The 19,734-nt window shown below is 46.4% G+C and overlaps 1 protein-coding gene across 1 annotated transcript in view; it reads right to left on the bottom strand.

Annotated features, from left to right (window-relative positions):
- The window catches only part of LOC136572973 (hematopoietic prostaglandin D synthase-like), a 71,042-nt gene that overhangs the window by 37,875 nt on the left and 13,433 nt on the right, over positions 1–19,734 (bottom strand). Inside the window, exon 2 of the mRNA XM_066574032.1 lies at positions 14,574–14,718. Coding sequence (XP_066430129.1) covers positions 14,574–14,709 — 136 coding nt within the window. The 5' untranslated portion in view covers positions 14,710–14,718. The remainder of the gene's footprint in view (positions 1–14,573; positions 14,719–19,734) is intronic.

The raw sequence follows: 19,734 nt of genomic DNA, 5'->3' as shown, positions 1-19,734 counted from the left end.
ACTTAAAATTTCAAATTCTTATCAATATCAGGTTTATTGGAATCCACTAGATCAGATGATAACTCATGAACATACACCCCTTATTTCCCAACATGCAGACAGCCAGACTGCTAAATGGAGGAGCAGCTTACACATGTGAAGGACACTGATGAGCACCTTATACTTAGGGGGATGGCTGATTAGTGTCGATTTCTGCACTGAACAGTAGATATCAGGTGTCAGGCCACATGATACATGTAATTGGTTTCAGTTTGTGTGCATGCTTAATTTTCCTGTGGTTTCCGCATGGACAGCTTCCATTGAAGTCAATGGAAGCCGTCCGACCCGCAACCCGCGGACCATCAGCGATATAGAAAAGAAGATAATACAGCTACCCGCAGATACCGGCTGGGCACAGGGTCAGATTCCATTGCGGGCACCTGCATGCGGAATCTGACTCGACCGTGGGCATGCGGCCTAAGGGCTTATTCAGACGACTGTGTATCGGCCGGATATTCACGCCAGCCGATATACGGCATCCCTTTCTGCAGGGGGAGAAGGCTGGAAGAGTCCGGAGCAGTACACTGAGCTTCCGGCCCCTCTCTGCCTTCTCTCCGCCCCTCAGCACTATTTGCAATGGGAGGGGGTGAGATGGGAGTGGAGCTAAGTTCCAAGAGGGGCCGGAAACTCAGTGCACTGCTCCCGACTCTTCCAGCCTTCTCCCCCTGCAGAGAGGGATGCCGTATATCGGCTGGCGTGAATACCCGGCCGATATACGGTCGTCTGAATAAGCCCTAAGGCTGGGGGCACATCTATATTGAAACATCCAGGCAGAGGTTCCATTGTAGATCCAGCATGAAATACTGGAAGAAAAAGTGCTTTTGCTTCCGAGTAAAATGCCGGGCTGCTGAGCAGAAGCTGAATGGACCACCTTATAGTCAATTTGGTCCATTCAGCACTGTTCGGTTCTGTTCTGTTAAACAGATTCCTCACCACAGATGTGAAAGCATCCTAAACTCTTGTATTTTTTGCTTTTGGATCTTGCAGAAAGCCTTGCAGACGGTTTACATTTTCTCCACAGTCCTTTCTAGTTTTATTCTTCTTTTAACAGAAATGATACATTGTAAATAAAGTCATAGATATATCCAAGATACGCTCTGCAAAGATTTTCATAGTTATTACTTTTTGTTAGTCCGCATAAATGAATACAATTTAGTACATTTTTGCAAGTCAAATCTAGTGAGCACAAAAACGTGAATATGTAAAATATCCATTTACAAGCCATTCATGGTCGACCACATTCATTGAGAGGGCAGGCATGTAAAACATAGAATTATGCGAAGTCCTCTCAGCAGAGAACCATTCCCTTAAGGTTACTTTTTAGTTTTAACTTCTTTTATGCTCCAATTATGTTATATTACTTTAGTTTTTTTTGCATACAACGTTTAACATTTTGGGGTCTAACATGCTTAGGAGGTTTTACAGAATACAATCTGACAAGCCACTGAGCAACACTAACTCCCACTGAACTTTTTGCCTAGCATGCTGTTGGAAAAAAGTTGGAAAAACAAAACAAAAAACACACACACACACACACACACACACACACACACACACACACACACACACACACACACACACACGTGTTAAAATTTCACCCTAATTTGTGGCGATACATGCAGTATTCTGCAGTGAGGCAGGGGTTAACATAGTTCTCTGTTTACTACATGGCTTCAGGTTTCTGTCTTTTGTCAAGTTTGGAGTACAGGAAACGTGACATACATACTGCATGCAGCCAGTGAGAGAAAGCAGCTCTGGAAATAGTTTTGGTCTAGATTTTGTTGACCGGTTAACATTCTTAGCAGGGGCATTTTCATATCCATTTCAATATAGCTTAATCATATAAAAGGGCCAGTGTTTCAGCTCATATTATAAAGAGGATTTTTGACAAGATACCACTAGCAATTAAAAGCCCTTGACATAATTTTACTGGGAATTTGGAGAGTTATAAAAAAAAAAGTTATAAAAGGACTATTTAACCCCTTAAGACCAGGCTGTTTTCTTTCTTCAGCTACCAAAATTATTTTTGCTGCGTTTTTTCCCCTTGACACATGGGGCTATTTTCCTACATCTTTTTTTTTTACTGACTTTTTTCTATTTTTTGGGTTTTATTTGTGGTAAAAAGCTAAAAAATAAATGTAAAAAAATTTAAATTTATAGTTGTCTATTTTCAAAATTTGTAAATTTACGCCAAGATAAAGTACAGGAATGGGTTCCTCATTTTGTTTTGGACGTTTTGCTATACACTTTGTATAGTTTTGGATTACAGAGCACACGTGGCGCCGGTTTCGGTTGGTGTTGGGTCATTTTCTTTTATTCTGTAATTTGTTTTTACTTATTTTTGTAACCTTTTTTTTAACACCTATATCTGCCATGATGTCATAAAGGACCTCTGGGAGTCCCTCACATGTTCTTTTTTATTTCACACTTTTCCACTGTAGCTGGGACATCCATAAAAGCCCCAGTTACATAACAGAGCAGAGTTGCAGAGTCCTATCAGACCCTGATCAGCTGTGTCAGAGGATTCTGGCGGTCGAGTTATCACCGGGTCCCGTAGTGGAAGAAATACTTCCACTTTAACTTCTCAGTACATAGCGTTCATTGAGCACTATGTTCCGGGGAAAGAGAAGGCAGAAGTGGTTAAAAAAATGCTTTTACTTTTCCAGGTCCTCAGCTGTGTCTGATAGCAGACAACCCGACCTGCTCCTGCTTGGAGCAAAGGCTTTAATCCAACCCTGTACTTCTGCTATAGGTCAGACCTGTGTATAAAGCTGTGATGTCTTATCTTGTGAGTGACGCTGAACTCTGATAATTCCTGCCGCCTCGCCATGAGCATTCTGGCCAGAGTTCAAACAAGGCATGATAGTGGGTGTCGGGCGAATGGGGCATTTCATTGCTCAAGTTGTGCCAGAATTTAACATTCCCCAATCTACAATATCACTTGTGTATCTGGGATACGTCATTAAAGGTATTACCACCCACAGCTGCTTAAAGGGGTGGTCTCGCGAAACCAAGTGGGGTTATACACTTCCGTATGGCCATATTAATGCACTTTGTAATGTACATCGTGCATTAAATATGAGTCATACAGAAGTTATTCACTTACCTGCTCCGTTGCTAGCGTCCTCGTCTCCATGGTTCCGTCTAAATTCGCCGGCAGCTTGCTTTTTTAGACGCGCTTGCGTAGTCCGGTCTTCTCCTTTCAGCACGAGCCGCTTCAGTGTGCTCCCCGCTACAGCTCTTCTGCGCATGCGCAGATGAGCTGTCACTGCTCGGGAGCGCGCTGGAGCGGCCATTCTGTACCATCCTCTGTTAGAGGAAGGTGCAGAGCCGCCCAGCTGTCCGGAGAAGCCGCCCAGCTGTCCTGCCGTCCAGCTGTCCTGCCGTCCAGGTAAGTGATGGGCCTGGGGGGCTGTCGTCGCTGTCGCTGCGTCGGGGGGGGGGGGGGGCTGTCGCTGCGCCGGGGGGGGGGCGCTGCCGCTGCGATGGGGGGGGGCTGCCGCTGCGATGGGGGGGGGGGCTGCCGCTGCGATGGGGGGGGGGGCTGTCGCTGCGATGGGGGGGGGGGCTGTCGCTGCGATGGGGGGGGGGGGCTGTCGCTGCGATGGGGGGGGGGGCTGTCGCTAGGCCGGGGGAACTAGCGCTGGGCCAGGGGGGTAAGTGATGGGTCGGGGGTGATGTTCACTGACAGGTGAAGGCCCCAGAGCCCAGCGCTGGGCTCCGGGGCCTTCACCTGGGCTCCGGAACCTAGCGCTGGGCTCCGGAACCTAGCGCTGGGCTCCGGGGCCTTCACCTGGGCTCCGGAACCTAGCGCTGGGCTCCGGAACCTAGCGCTGGGCTCCGGGGCCTTCACCTGGGCTGAGGGTCTAGCGCTGGGGAGCCGGGAGCGTAGCGCTGGGGAGCCGGGGGCTAGCGCCGGTTACCTGCTGCCTGGCGGTGGGTGACTGGTCGGCGGCTGCGGGGCGTCTGGTCGGCGGCTGCGGGGCGTCCGGTTGCCATGGAGACACAGCTGGCAGCGTCTCGGGCGCGCGCACGTCGGGCTGCAGCGAGCGACAGGGAAAGAGCCGGCGGCCATCTTGGGGAAACTTTTATAAGTTGCTGAAACGCTGGAACGGTAAGTACGAACCAGCTAGGAAAGTCATTTACAGGGGTAATTAGTAATGTATGTTTAATTAGGGGGACTGGGCAAAAAAAAAAAATCACTGCTTCCTCGAGACATCTCCTTTAAGGATGGCAACCAGAAATGTCTATACACACGGAAAATTCTAGACAGGCAAGTGGCTGCAGCAGAAATCACATCCACATTTAATGCAAAGAAAAACCCTGCGGCCCCATTTAAGGTGGTTTTCATTACAATTGCGTATGAGCGCGTGTATATACATGCCCATAGAGAACAATGCACTCTATCTTGTGTTTATACATGGCAAAGTAGAACACGATGCATTCTTTTTTGCGCCCGTGTATTACACAATTCTGACACGCTAAGGTGATCAAAACTGCGCAAGTCAATGTAATCGATTGCCTGCAAGTTACTGTGTATCACACAGGCATACAGCTCCCATGTAATACGTGGCAATCATATCCCCGACCTAATGCAGTGTATATCAGGTAGAGAAGCTGGTGCGGCCATCTTTGTTTCTCCAGGTGCAGAGGGTCACTTTAACAAGTGAGTTAAAGTTACCCTTTTAAGTGGTCAATGTGCTTAGAAATTGCATAATTACTTGAATAAGTGACAAAATATAGTTTCTAACTTAAAAGGCACCAGCCTGTTAACTTCAGGGAACCGTTGGAACTATTTCACGATGAGTAAATTTTTGTTGTCAGGCTTATGAAACCTCTGATTTCAGTGTAACTAATATGATGTAATAGCAAAATACTCCATACTTTGTCATCTTACATCCCTACAAAGCACAAAGCTATCCAATCAGCTCATGTACATACTCACTACTGACTAGGTAAAAAACAACTCAGTTTTCCAGGAGTAATTACAGAGGAACAGCACTACATAGAGTTCTTGGGGGGAAAATAAATAAATAAATAAATAAATAAATAAAACACAAAAGACACAAAACACATTCCCCAGCATTATTTCATGAGGAATGCAAGCATTTATTAAAATGGCCATGCCAGGAAAGTATTCATTCTGAGCTGAATGCCAAGTCCGTGTTGCATCCTACACGGCTGCTGGCGCACGTCATCAGGACTCTCCAGCCCGGCTCAGCTGTAGCCGTTACCCTGAAGTTAATATAACTTCCTCTTCAACGTCTTCTCATAAGAAGTTATTGAAACGACGCGTCTTCTTCCACAGCTGCTAAAACCGATTTTGCCAAGGGAATCCTTCTCTCCTTCTCCCGCACAAAGTGACCTTGAAAGAATAGCAGCGCATTGTACAAACTTCTGAGCTGCCTGGCACCCGGCTCCAACCAAGATCCACTTCACATCACTAGTTTTAGCTTAAAAGCCTCACAGCATAAAGAAGTGACATAAAATATTGTGAATAACTCTGAACTGAGAATATTACGGTAACTGAATGTATAATCTGCAAGCATTCTTTACTTACAGTTCTTTGTGCTCTTGGGTCGGATTCACAGTACTGCATTTACGCACACACTACACAGGGAATATAACCCATTGATTTCAATGGATTCGTTCCTATGTGAGTATTTTTCCTATGCATTTCGGTCACGCAAAATAAAAAACAAACCAGCAGGCTCTACTTTCCTGCGCATTTGTCTAACAAAGGTCCCCGTAGAAATCAATAGGGATGCACAAATGCGCCTAATATGCAAGGAAATGCGTGAATCACTGCATAACTGTGCAGGAAAAATAAACACATCTTGTACTCAGACTAAGGCCACCTGCACACGGGCAGGTCAGATTCCGCATGAGGAATCCCGCAGTGGAATCCGACCGTGTGCCCAGCCAGCATCCGCGTGTGCCAGTCCTAAAGTCTTTATCTGTACTGCGGATGGTCCGCACGGTTTACTTAGAAGTCATCCGTGCGGAACACACACAGAAAAACAGCATGCTGCGATTTCTCCTCCGCCAGAGAAAAATTGCAATCGATTTCCACTCGTGTAGAGGAAATCATGTTTTGCCATAGCATGCTATGGGCGGTATTTGTTGCGGAATGCAGAGGTGGACACCCTCTCTGGATTCCGCAATGCAAATCCTCCCGTGTGCAGATGGCCTAATTATGGCTGGGAGCAACATACACGAAACAAGTACACAGGCAACAAAGCAATCTCATTACACAAAAATGCGGTACTCATGTGGGCGCAAATATGCATACGCTCATATGAATCTAGCCTTATGGCTTATTCACACAGGTGTATTTCCCATCCGTGTGCAATCTATGTATTTCATGGACAACACAGACACATTATAGCCAATTAGGCTATTCACACAGGCAATTTTTCAAAGGACTCATAGTCTATCTAAAAAAAGGCACAGCATGTTCATTGGATATGCCCGTGGGGATCAGACAGAACATGGACGTGCTGTCTAGTGCGAGGTGCACCTGAGAATCTTGGGCACAACTTGCATATGTCCATCTGAATGGGTCCTGACTGTCTTTCATAGTCTTATAATATGATTGTGTTGTCAGCAATGTAGCTATATGGGTAGCAAGGGCTGTAATTGCAACCAGACCCCTAAGCTAGGGGGGCTATGGGCCATATTGTGATTTCTGCTCGGGTGCTCCGTACTATAGCGCCACACCTCTGGCCGTCCAGAGGTGCTATCAACTACAGCTAGCTGTCACGGCTGCTCAGTCATATTACCCAGCGACATCAGACTCCTCTTCTGTGTCTCCAACACAAATGTTGGTGCAGATTTTTCCACCCAATGGCCTATTCTGCAGTGTCTTGCTGTGTGTGTCAAAGCATCCATACGGAATCACTGTGGCAGCACGATTTTGCTGGTGAATAGAGTTTAATCCACAAAACCACACAATTTGACAACTTGGTCGATTAGCGGTAAAACCCTGTCTCAGCTGCACTATAGCTGCTACGTGTGAACTTGCCTTTAAAGTTCCAGATAGAATGCTGTCTGTAGAGAAAGCTACAAGTTCCAACAACTTCTGAGCGGTCATGACATGCTGGGATTTAAAGTTTCCCACAGAAGGAACAAAATACAGTGGTGCCTTGGGTTAAGAGTTTAATTCGTTCCGTGACGAAGCTCTTAACCCAAAACACTCGTAAGTCAAATCAATTTTCCCCATTGAAATGAATGGAAAAGCCATTAATCCGTTCGGGATCGCGACGCTCTTACAGTGATTTCAATGGGGATGGCATTGCCCCATTAAAAGCAATAGGACGTCCGCACCCCCAGAGTGATTTTCGGGGAGGGGCTTTAAAATTAAGACCTTCCTTGAAAATCCTCCCTAGCTGTCGTAAAGAAAAAAAAAAAAAAGGAAAAAATATATACTCACTAGAGATGAGCGAACGTACTCGTCCGAGCTTGATACTCGTTCGAGTATTAGCGTGTTCGAGATGCTCGTTACGAGTACCACGCGATGTTCGGGTTACTGTCACTTTCATCTCTGAGACGTTAGCGCGCTTTTCTGGCCAATAGAAAGACAGGGAAGGCATTACAACTTCCCCCTGCGACGTTCAAGCCCTATACCACCCCCCTGCAGTGAGTGGCTGGCGAGATCAGGTGTCACCCGAGTATAAAAATCGGCCCCTCCCGCGGCTCGCCTCAGATGCGTTGTGACATAGCTGAGGGACAGTGCTATCGTGTTGGAGCTGCTGTAGGAAGAGTGTTAGGAGTTAGTGTAGGCTTCAAGAACCCCAACGGTCCTTCTTAGGGCCACATCTAACCGTGTGCAGTACTGTGGAGGCTGCTTTTTGCAGTGTTGCACATTTTTTTTTTTTTTTGGTATATCGGCCGTGCAGAGCATTGCGCCCTGCAGTAATACTACAGGGACAGAAGTGGTGGTTAGGCAGGGAGAGTGTTAGGAGTGATTGTAGGCTTCAAGAACCCCAACGGTCCTTCTTAGGGCCACATCTAACCGTGTGCAGTACTGTGGAGGCTGCTTATTGCAGTGTTGCACATTTTTTATTTTTTGGTATATCGGCCGTGCAGAGCATTGCGCCCTGCAGTAATACTCCAGGGACAGAATTGTGTAGGCAGGGCCAGAAGACATATATTATTGATTGAATATACGCAGTTGGCCTTTTCCAAATAATATTGGGCAAAAAATCTATTTGGCCTGCCTGTCACTGTGCTCAGAGTTCTGGGTCCGTGTGTGCTGGGGGGTAGTAGTTCTACAAATAAATACGCAGGCAGCTAAGTGTTACAGCAGGCGTGCGCCAAATTATTTCCTGGCTCAGAAATCACGCTCTGTTGCAGTTAATAACAGTGCGACACTCAGCAGTTCTGTGGCACACTCCAGGGACAGAATTGTGGAGGCAGGGACAGAAGACATATATTATTCCTTGAATATACGCAGTGGTCCTTTTCTAAAAAATATTAGGCAAAAAATCTATTTGGCCTGCCTGTCACTGTGCTGCTCAGTGTTCTGTGTCCGTGTGTGCTGGGTGTAGTAGTTCTACAAATAAATACACAGGCAGCTAAGTGTTACAGCAGGCGTGCGCCAAATTATTTCCAGGCTCTGAAATCACCGCTCGGTTGCAGTTAATAACAGTGCAACAATGCAGTTCTGTGAAATACTCCAGGGACAGAAGACATATATTATTCCTTGAATATACGCAGTGGTCCTTTTCTAAAAAATATTGGGCAAAAAATCTATTTGGCCTGCCTCTCACTGTGCTGCTCAGTGTTCTGTGTCCGTGTGTGCTGGGTGTAGTAGTTCTACAAATAAATACGCAGGCAGCTAAGTGTTACAGCAGGCGTGCGCCAAATTATTTCCAGGCGTTCCGTAAACGAAGTCAGCCTCCAAGCACAGGCCAATAAGCGGCACATTTAATTACAGCGTTCTGTTTCTGCACTACTGCTAATACACCATGCTGAGGGGTAGGGGTAGGCCTATAGCACGTGGACGCGGGCGAGGACGCGGAGGCCCAAGTCAGGGTGTGGGCCCAGGCCGAGCCAGTGCGGTGGCCAGGGGTAGAGGCAGGGCCAGACCGAATAATCCACCAACTGGTTCCCAAAGGGCCCCCTCGCGCCATGCCACCCTGCAGAGGTCAAGGTGCTCTACGGTGTGGCAGTTTTTCACAGAGACGCCTGACGACCGACGAACAGTGGTGTGCAACCTTTGTCGCGCCAAGATCAGCTGGGGAGGCACCACCACCAGCATGCGCAGGCATATGATGGCCAAGCACCCCACAAGGTGGGACGATGCCCGTTCACCGCCTCCGGTTTGCACCACTGCCTCTCCCCCTGTGCCCCAACCTGCCACTGAGATCCAACCCCCCTCTGAGGACACAGGCAGTACCGTCTCCTGGCCTGCACCCACACCCTCACCTCCGCTGTCCTCGGCCCCATCCAGCAATGTCTCTCAGCGTAGCGTCCAGACGTCGCTAGCGCCACTGTTTGAGCGCAAGCGCAAGTACGACGCCACGCACCTGCACGCTCAAGCGTTAAACGTGCACATAGCCAAATTGATCAGCCTAGAGATGCTGCCGTATAGGCTTGTGGAAACGGAGGCTTTCAAAAGCATGATGGCGGCGGCGACCCCACGCTACTCGGTTCCCAGTCGGCACTACTTTTCCCGATGTGCCGTCCCAGGCCTGCACGACCACGTCTCCCGCAACATTGTACGCGCCCTCACCAACGCGGTTACTGCCAAGGTCCACTTAACAACAGACACGTGGACAAGCACAGGCGGCAGGGCCACTATATCTCCCTGACGGCACATTGGGTGAATTTAGTGGAGGCTGGGACAGAGTCAGAGCCTGGGACCGCTCACGTCCTACCCACCCCCAGAATTGCGTGCCCCAGCTCGGTGGTGGTATCTGCGGGGGTGTATGCTTCCTCCACTAAACCACCCTCCTCCTCCTCCTACGCAACCTCTGTCTCGCAATCAAGATGTGTCAGCAGCAGCACGACGCCAGCAGTCGGTGTCACGCGGCGTGGCAGCACAGCGGTGGGCAAGCGTCAGCAGGCCGTGCTGAAACTACTCAGCTTAGGAGAGAAGAGGCACACGGCCCACGAACTGCTGCAGGGTCTGACAGAGCAGATGGACCGCTGGCTTGCGCCGCTGAGCCTCCAACCGGGCATGGTCGTGTGTGACAACGGCCGTAACCTGGTGGCGGCTCTGCAGCTCGGCAGCCTCACGCACGTGCCATGCCTGGCCCATGTCTTTAATTTGGTGGTTCAGCGCTTTCTGAAAAGCTACCCCCACTTGTCATACCTGCTTGGAAAGGTGCGCCAGCTCTGCGCACATTTCCGCAAATCCCACATGCACGCTGCCACCCTGCGGACACTGCAACATCGGTTTAATCTGCCAGTGCACCGACTGCTGTGCGACGTGTACACACAGTGGAACTCTACGCTCCACATGTTGGCCAGACTCTATGAGCAGCGTAGAGCTATAGTGGAATACCAACTTCAACATGGGCGGCGCAGTGAGAGTCAGCCTCCTCAATTCTTTACAGAAGAGTGGGCCTGGTTGGCAGCCATCTGCCAGGTCCTTGGAAACTTTGAGGAGTCTACCCAGATGGTGAGCGGGGATGCTGCAATCATTAGCGTCACCATTCCTCTGCTATGCCTCTTGAGAAGTTCCCTGCAAAGCATAAAGGCAGACGCTTTGGAATCAGAAACGGAGGCGGGGGAAGACAGTATGTCGCTGGATAGTCAGAGCAACCTCATGTCTATATCTAAGCGTGTTGAGGAGGAGGGGGAGGAGCATGAGGAGGAGGGGGAAGAGACAGCTTGGCCCACTGCTGAGGGGACAGATGCTGCTTGCCTGTCATCCTTTCAGCGTGTATGGCCGGAGGAGGAGGAGGAGGAGGGGGAAGAGACAGCTTGGCCCACTGCTGAGGGTGCAGACGCAGCTTGCCTGTCATCCTTTCAGCGTGTATGGCCGGAGGAGGAGGAGGATCCTAAAAGTGATCTTCCTAGTGAGGACAGCCATGTGTTGCGTACAGGTACCCTGGCACACATGGCTGACTTCATGTTAGGATGCCTTTCTCGTGACCCTCGCGTTACACGCATTCTGGCCACTACGGATTACTGGGTGTACACACTGCTCGACCCACGGTATAAGGAGAGCCTTTCCACTCTCATTCCCGAAGAGGAAAGGGGTTCGAGAATGATGCTATACCACAGGGCGCTGGTGGACAAACTGATGGTAAACTTCCCATCCGACAGCGCTAGTGGCCGAAGGCGCATTTCCGCGGCCCAGGTAGCAGGGGAGGCGCAGAGATCAGGCAGCATGTACAGCGCAGGCAGGGGAACACTCTCTAAGGCCTTTGACAGCTTTATGGCTCCCCAGCAAGACTGTGTCACCGGTCCCCAGTTAAGGCTGAGTTGGCGGGAGCACTGTAAAAGGATGGTGAGGGAGTACGTAGCTGATTGCACGACCGTCCTCGGTGACGCCTCTGCCCCCTACAACTACTGGGTCTTGAAGCTGGACAAGTGGCCTGAACTCGCGCTGTATGCCCTGGAGGTGCTTGCTTGTCCTGCGGCTAGCGTCTTGTCAGAGAGTGTGTTTAGTGTGGCTGGGGGAATCATCACGGATAAGCGTACCCACCTGTCAACCGACAGTGCCGACAGGCTTACACATCAAGATGAACAAAGCCTGGATTTCCCCAGACTTCTCTTCTCCACCAGCGGACAGCAGCGATACCTAAGCAATACGTAGGCTGCACCTGCGGATGGAAGCATTGTTCTCTATCACCATCCAAAACGGGGACCTTTTTGCTTCATCTATCTGTGTATAATATTCCTCCTCCTCCTCCTGCTTCTCCTCCTGAAACCTCACGTAATCACGCCGAACGGGCAATTTTTCTTAGGCCCACAAGGCTCAGTTATATAATTTTTGTAAACAATTTTTATACGTTTCAATGCTCATTAAAGCGTTGAAACTTTCACCTCAACCAATTTTTATTTTAACTGGGCTGCCTCCTGGCCTAGTTACCAATTAAGCCACATTAACCAAAGCGATTAATGGGTTTCACCTGCCCTCTTGGTTGGGCATGGGCAATTTTTCAGAGGTACATTAGTACTGTTGATACACCAATTTTTGGGGGCCCTCGCCTACAGTGTAATCAAATTAATTTTTAGCCCACCTGCATTACAGCTGACGTTACATCAGCTGTGTTGGGCACTGCAATGGGATATATTTATGTACCGCCGGTGGGTTCCAGGGAGCCACCCATGCTGTGGGTCCACAGGGAGTTGTAAATGCATCTGTTTCCACTTCTAAAGAACCCCAGTCTGACTGGGGCATGCAGTGTGGGCCGAAGCCCACCTGCATTAAGCACGACATTACATCAGCTGTGATGGGCACTGCAATGGGATATTTTTATGTACCGCCGGTGGGTTCCAGGGAGCCACCCATGCTGTGGGTGCACACGGAATTCCCATTGCGGAGTTGTACCTGCCTGTGAGTATATATAAAAAACCGCGGTCTGACTGGGGCATGCAGACACCTTGACAGAATGAATAGTGTGTGGCACATAGGTTCCCTATTGCTATGCCCACGTGTGCAGCTCCAGATGGAGGTGGCACAGGATTGGATTTCTCATTGCTTCTGTACAGCATTGTGGGCTATCGCCCCGCCCCTTTTAAAGAGGGTCGCTGCCTAGCCGTGCCAACCCTCTGCAGTGTGTGCCTGCTTTTCCTGTGGCAGACGCACTTATAAATAGACATGAGGGTGGCGTGGCATGAGGGCAGCTGAAGGCTGGGCAGGGACAGTTTGGTGTGCGCTGTGGACACGGTCGTGGGGGGGGGGGGGGGATTTGGCAGCATGTAACCCAGGAGAAGTGGCAGCGGAGTGTCATGCAGGCAGTGATTGTGCTTTGTTGGAGGTAGTGTGGTGCTTAGCTAAGGTATGCATTGCTAATGAGGGCTTTTCAGATGTAAAAATTGTTGGGAGGGGGGGGGCACTCTTGCCGCTATTGTGGCTTAATAGTGGGACTTGGGAACTTGAGATGCAGCCCAACATGTAGCCCCTCGCCTGCCCTATCCGTTTCTGTGTCGTTCCCATCACTTTCTTGAATTGCCCCGATTTTCACAAATGAAAACCTTAGCGAGCATCGGCGATATACAAAAATGCTCGAGTCGCCCATTGACTTCAATGGGGTTCGTTACTCGAAACAAACCCTCGAGCATCGCGAAAAATTCGTCTCGAGTAACGAGCACCCGAGCATTTTGGTGCTCGCTCATCTCTAATACTCACCTGTCAGCTGAGGCTCAGGCACATCTAGCTGCAGCTACAGGGAGAACAAGCGGCGGCTAGACACGCCTGAACCCCGGCAGCGGCTGACAGGCGAGTATATATATTTTTTACTACAGCTAGGGGAGATTTTCAGGGAAGGGCTTATATTTGAAGTCCTTTCCCCCCCAAAAAAAGTCACTGCAGGGGTTGCTGGCAGGCCACGGCTTTCAATGGGGCCACCGGCAGCAGTGGCGGCCCCATTGAGAGCAAAGCTTGTAACCCAAGCTTTTGCTCTTAAAATCAGAGCAAAAATTTTAGAGAGCCTGCTCTCAAGTCAAAAAGTTTGTAAGCTGAGGAACTCTTAACCCAAGGTATTACTGTAAGAGAAATCTGATTTTTTTCTGTTTTAAATTACTCAGTAGTAGTCACCTGTCCAGTCCTGTTAGCTCTGTGAGCCAGGAATACGCACCCGTAAGCCAGCAGACAGCGGCACTGCAACTGGCAGGATGGGCCTGTGGTGAACTCGAGAAAGGGGCCTGGGAATGGAGGATACTGGCCGGCCTGCCTAGAGGTCACCTCAGCCATTCTGTGCGTATATAGAATAATAAACTTTGTAATTTGTTAAATAAACTACCCAGTTTATTCTAGGGATGCACAAGCCATATGTACTGCAGCACGTGTATGACGCCGAGCATCGCTCGTGCAATGGGGAGATTGGGATCCACTTCACTGGGTAATTCACTATAGTTATCTCGCTGCCCCTGTTATGCGTCCGCTGTGATAATAAGTCCTCTTACACGAAAAGCAAACATCTTGTAGCCATGGCTGGAAAAAATGCTACCCCTCACTGCTCTCATGCAGTGTGTCTAATACAAATAGATAATACCAAATAACTCAAGACTAATTATGGCAAGGGAGAAACGGTGTGCATTTTTTTAGATGCGCAAGTTGCACACAACCTCCGTACACAAAAAGTACAGTGAATTACACCGATGTGCCTGCAAAAAAAACCCCTCAGTTTGCTCCACAAAAACACTGTGCTCATGTTCGCACAAATATGCATGAGCTTTCTTACAGTGATGCAAATTTTCACAAAAGTGAAAGGATCACAAGTGTTTCCCATTGACTTCAATGGAAAACACTGCATGCACAATGCACAGCATGCGGGTGCCATGCTATTTCATTTATTCATCAGACTCTGAATATAACTGTGGATGTATTAACGATGTGTAACAAAATAACTTACTGTCTTTCTGTGCCGGCCAGTCTTTTTCATAATCAAGTCTTACGTCTTCGTATTTAGTGTTTGTATAGGCAAACAGGTAACGAATAATCTCCGCTCTACCTCTGAAATTAAAATAGGTCAGCTTGTAGTTCGGCATGATTTAATCCTGGAACAAAAGAAATACATGATTGTAGAAGGACATCATTACTAACAGCTTATAAAACATCACATATAAACATATTAGTGTATGGGGAGGGCCCTTAAAGATGACCCAATTTATAGTGCGAATGAGAGAACAAGAGAGTGACGTCCCCGCTGAACAAACGAAAAGTGCACGACTCTCGTTAGTCGTTTAGTCATTGGCTTGCGTTTAGACTGAACAACTTTCATTTTTCCTTGTTTAAACGATCTTTTTGAATAATTGTTCCATCTAAAAGCAATTTAACCGCCTGTTGTATTGAGAAGACACAATAGGCTGGTAGGTACAACCAGGGCCAGCTTTAGGTTGAATGGTGCCCCTGCAGTACCCTCTATTGATGCCCCCCTTATGGTGTACTATATAGTGCTACAAATAGAGCAATTCTGGGCTCACATGAGGGTATTCTGCCAGTATGCAGACAGTGAGATATTCACGTTCGGCAATGAGATTACGTGCCGGCTGCTTTCTGTCCATTGCCATGTACTATCTTGGCATGTATGCACAGAATACGCGGCAAGATAGAAAATGCTGCAATTTATCATGTGCACGTATTCCTATGGCAGATTAAGCACACGTAATACACTGTACTAATATGCTCGTGTGAGCCCGGTCTAAGTAACCATGCAGTAACCAGATAAATCAATATTTGGAATCTCCAGAGAGAACCACCTACCGCTATAAAATTCTACGCTACTATGTGACAGCACAGCAATATACAGGTCCTGTAATATGGCTCTAGAGTGGGACCATCTACCTCAAAATGAGTGGGACACTGATTGTATGGCACATCGGATTACTTTCATTTACGGTCATTACTTATTACAGGTATGGCGATAATTGCTAAAGTCATGATATTGATATATTCTCACGTCTGATTGTTTCATATATATTAATACAGTTACCCATGTACATAAAGGATGAAGATTGGATTATGATGTACTGCTACTCTGCTAAATGATCAGGCAGTAATTGTAGGGTACACAAGATGGCTACAAGGAGGTCCTAATCTCCATGTTTGAGTCATCTTCATTACAGTGGACACGTTGAAATAGTAACTGAAGGGTCAATAATTGCCAGGCTTTGTGGCATACTTAAGGGTTAATCACATGCTGTTCATGTATTGCTTAGCCAGCACAATGTGCTCCCTATGAGAAAATGGCCTTGAGTTAGGCAAGCATGAACAATAGAGTAAATTAGTTGAAATGTGTCTTTTGTCCAAATTTGCCCATCCTTCGTTTTAATACATTTTAATGCATGCTTCATATGTTTCCCTTATCTCCTAGCTGTTATTTTTACATCCTGATTGGTTAGCTACACCCAATTCTTGTCAAGTGTGGAGTTAAATTATGCTTTAAAATGCTCTCCCACGCTACACAATAAAGAGGAGGCGATTACCACCCATCTTGGGTTGGGCTGTACACCATGCTTCCCGTTTGTGTGTACTCTTCTCTCCCAGCCGTGTTATTTGGAACATCCAGAAATCTATTAAATAGCAACTTACTTATGCTTCCATCTAAATTACTTTAATGAGAGCACATAAAAATTCTAAACCTCAAGCGCACCAGTGTGATATATTGGAAATGTCACCGATTTCCCAAGTTGAGGGCTGTAATACAGGACTTAGACTGGGAGCGTATAGGGCTTCGAAGAAGGATGGTCACTGTTAAAGGTGCATGAGAAGAAAAGGCTTCAAATTTGCTGTATAGTATTGAAATTGGACCACCGCAGATCGGAGAAGGCAACCCTTTGCCAATGAGTAACCATTTTCTGCTTTATTTAAAGTAATACATGGAATGGGAAGGCTACAATACCCAGAGAAGTTATCAACATTGGGGTCATTCACTTTAGAAAAAAAGACAGCTGAGGGGCAACCTAATAACTATGTATATGAAATGAACAATCAGTGAACGAATTATCAATCATTGTTTGATCGTTGGCCGTTTACTCTGATCAACTAAAAAAAAAACAATAACTCTGTATAGTGAGAATCTGAAGGATTATCGGCCCGTGTAAAAGCACCTTCGAGGTGTTGACACAGACCGATTATCTTCAAATTCAAACGATTCAGCGTTTTTTTCCCTAGAACAATAATTGTTCTGTGAAAACAGCCAATGATAAAATGATGAATGATAATTCATTCACTTATCGTTCATTTCATGCAAACATGAAAATCATGGTTGGCTCATTCTCTGAATGATCGGTAATATAAACCGAATAATTAGTTGTTCTCATTCGCTGGCAAAGTGCATTTAAACAACTGAACAATTTAGCGAGCGAATGATTTATGTCCCTGTATAAACAGGCTGCCCGCGTGAACTCTAATTGGTGGCCCGTTTGGATGATAAATCATTCTGCATTGAAGGGCCCTTAGACTCTGAACCTTTGAGTTTAAGTGACAATATATACAACATGTGAAGGTTGGTGATAGTTTTTCTTCTCTGTTTAAAAAAAAATGGAAACAGGCCTTTTCTCGTTGGCATCTAATCATTACAAAAAAAATAAAATACTATCGTTGTTGATTTAGATTATACCAACTACACAGTGCTTAGAACAAGAATTTGGGGAGGAAACAGTTGTTTCCTTGTTTTGTGAGATCTTTTACAAAGAAAGGTAGTCCGAGAGTTTGATTGATTACGATCCCTCATTACTTAAAAATAGCTCCACTCATTTTTAAAAGTCTTTACTTCTGAGTTTTCCCTCTCGTTATTACTACCTAGTTCCAGCAGTTACCATAGATAAGACCTTCATTTTATGAATTACAGTATACCTGTTTAAATAAACTAGAGATGGCTGAATACACTATATACCCCAAACTGAAAATCAGCACAATGTCATGTGTTGTGTCTTAATTTGTCCAACAGTATTAAAGTGAATCTGTCAGCTGGAACACGCTGTTCAAATACACTATATGTTTTATTCATTTAGATCTCTGCCTATTCTGAGCTGAGCAGTCCAATGGGCAGAGCTATTAGTGATTGACAGCTCCTCCAATATGCCATACACAGCTGTCAATCACTGATAACTCCGCCCATTGGACTATCCAGCTCAGAGTTAGCAAAGATTTATATGGATAAACTACAAGTTCTACTGAATCTTTTCCCATAAAACTATATATCAATCTGCTCAGCTCCTCCTGTTCTATAACATCATGCCTGCAGGTTGGCAGCATGTTGGAGCTGACAGATTCCCTTTAAAAAAACCATACGTATCCCAAAATTATATAAATGAAAACTACAAGTCATCCTGCAAGAAAACTGGACAAATATAAATGTTATGGGTCTTGGAATGTATCAATGCAGAGAGTAAAAAATAAATAAATCTTGTACTGTGCAAAAGTAGTGAAACATACAAAAACTACATTACAATTTATTCAAAATTATTGTAAATAAAAAGTTCAATTTATTAATATATACACCAAAATGGTGCCGTTAAACAGTACAACTCATTTCACAACAAGCAAACTCGCATAAGTTGATGGAAAACTAAGAAAAAAAAAAAGTTTGCTTTCAAAATGCAGAGATGAAAAATAAACAAAAAAATGCTGTGTCATAGGCCGGTTTCACACAGGCGATTATATCGTGTGAGATTAGTGCATTGTGAGATGCACAAATATGAACCCCATTCATTTGAATGGGTTGATACACATGAGCGATGCTTTCCCACATGGCACTGTGATGTGATCTTCTTGCGATATCGCCCATTGTTGTCAATGAAAGCAATGGCAGAACTCTGCGATCCTCTGTGACAGCAGCAGCAGCAGAGGATTCCTTCATCCCCATGGGGAATCCCTTCAGAAGCAGTGGGGTAATTCCTTCAGATGCGGCAGGGCTGAATGGAATTCCCGCGGTGATAAAAGAATCCCCAACTGCTACTGTCACAGTTCCTCCATGCAGTTGGCGCTGCTGCCGCCCCTATTGAAAACAAAGGGAAGAAGAGATTCCCTGTAGTGATTTGAGGCAGTTTTCACATGAAAACACCTTGGTATCAAAGGCGCTTTCACATATTGAAAAAAATTGTGATCGGATCGTAAATTTCCGCCCGATATCCCCCCCACCCGTGTGATACTAGCCTAAATGGTAGCGGTTTATTCTACAAACTTATGTTATTATGATAGCCAATCACATGGCATAAACTAGACAGAATAAACCTATAGCAGAGTTATCAACCAGCATGTGGATGGAGACCAGTGTAAAAGGGCAAAAGTTACAAATGATGGCGTACAAGTTCTAATAAATATGTCCCATAATCCTTTGCTCAATATTTGGCCATTAAAATCTCATTGTTATATATCTGATCTTCTTTGTACACATAGGAAGTATTTTTTATGCACGATTGTGGTGCAGCCAGAACATACAATGATCCATTGTCCTTTCAAGCAAGGTCATCTCTGCAACTGCAGACATTGTACATTCAGTGTTTCACATAGTAAAGTTGTGAGATATCCTTAGAACATCCCATTGGACCCATCTCAATGTTTCTTCTAATTTATTTTTAGAAAATAGTTTGACCTGTTTGTGAAAAAAAAAAAAACACAATAAAAGATCGCTGCGTCTTATTTTTGGAGTAGACTATGCCAGCAAAAACAGGCTTGGTAGTCGCTCAATCTGAGACTCCTCACAAGGAAAGTATTGTAAAGTCAGATCTAGGAAGCACTTAGGAACCAGATCTGTATATCTGAAACTCTGACGGGGCAGATACTGTATGACAAACTCAGATCTTCCATGCTGCACTCCATGCCAAGAATCACAATACAAAGTAACACTATCAATTTGTAACACTTAGTAAACATTCCAGAGACCAGTTCCATATTAAAGGGGTTGTCCCGCGATGAGAAGTTAAGTTAAACACTTCTGTATGGCCATATACATGCACTTTGTAATATACATCGTGCATGAATTCTCGCCGCGGGACCCGACCCAAGCGCCTGCAGAGACGAGCGCGTACTCACCCGTGCCCGGCGGCCCCGGCTCTTTCATGCGCAGA

Source organism: Eleutherodactylus coqui, chromosome 7 (genome assembly GCF_035609145.1).
Source record: "Eleutherodactylus coqui strain aEleCoq1 chromosome 7, aEleCoq1.hap1, whole genome shotgun sequence".
Lineage (NCBI taxonomy): Eukaryota > Metazoa > Chordata > Amphibia > Anura > Eleutherodactylidae > Eleutherodactylus > Eleutherodactylus coqui.
This window is presented reverse-complemented; position numbering and strand designations above follow the sequence as displayed.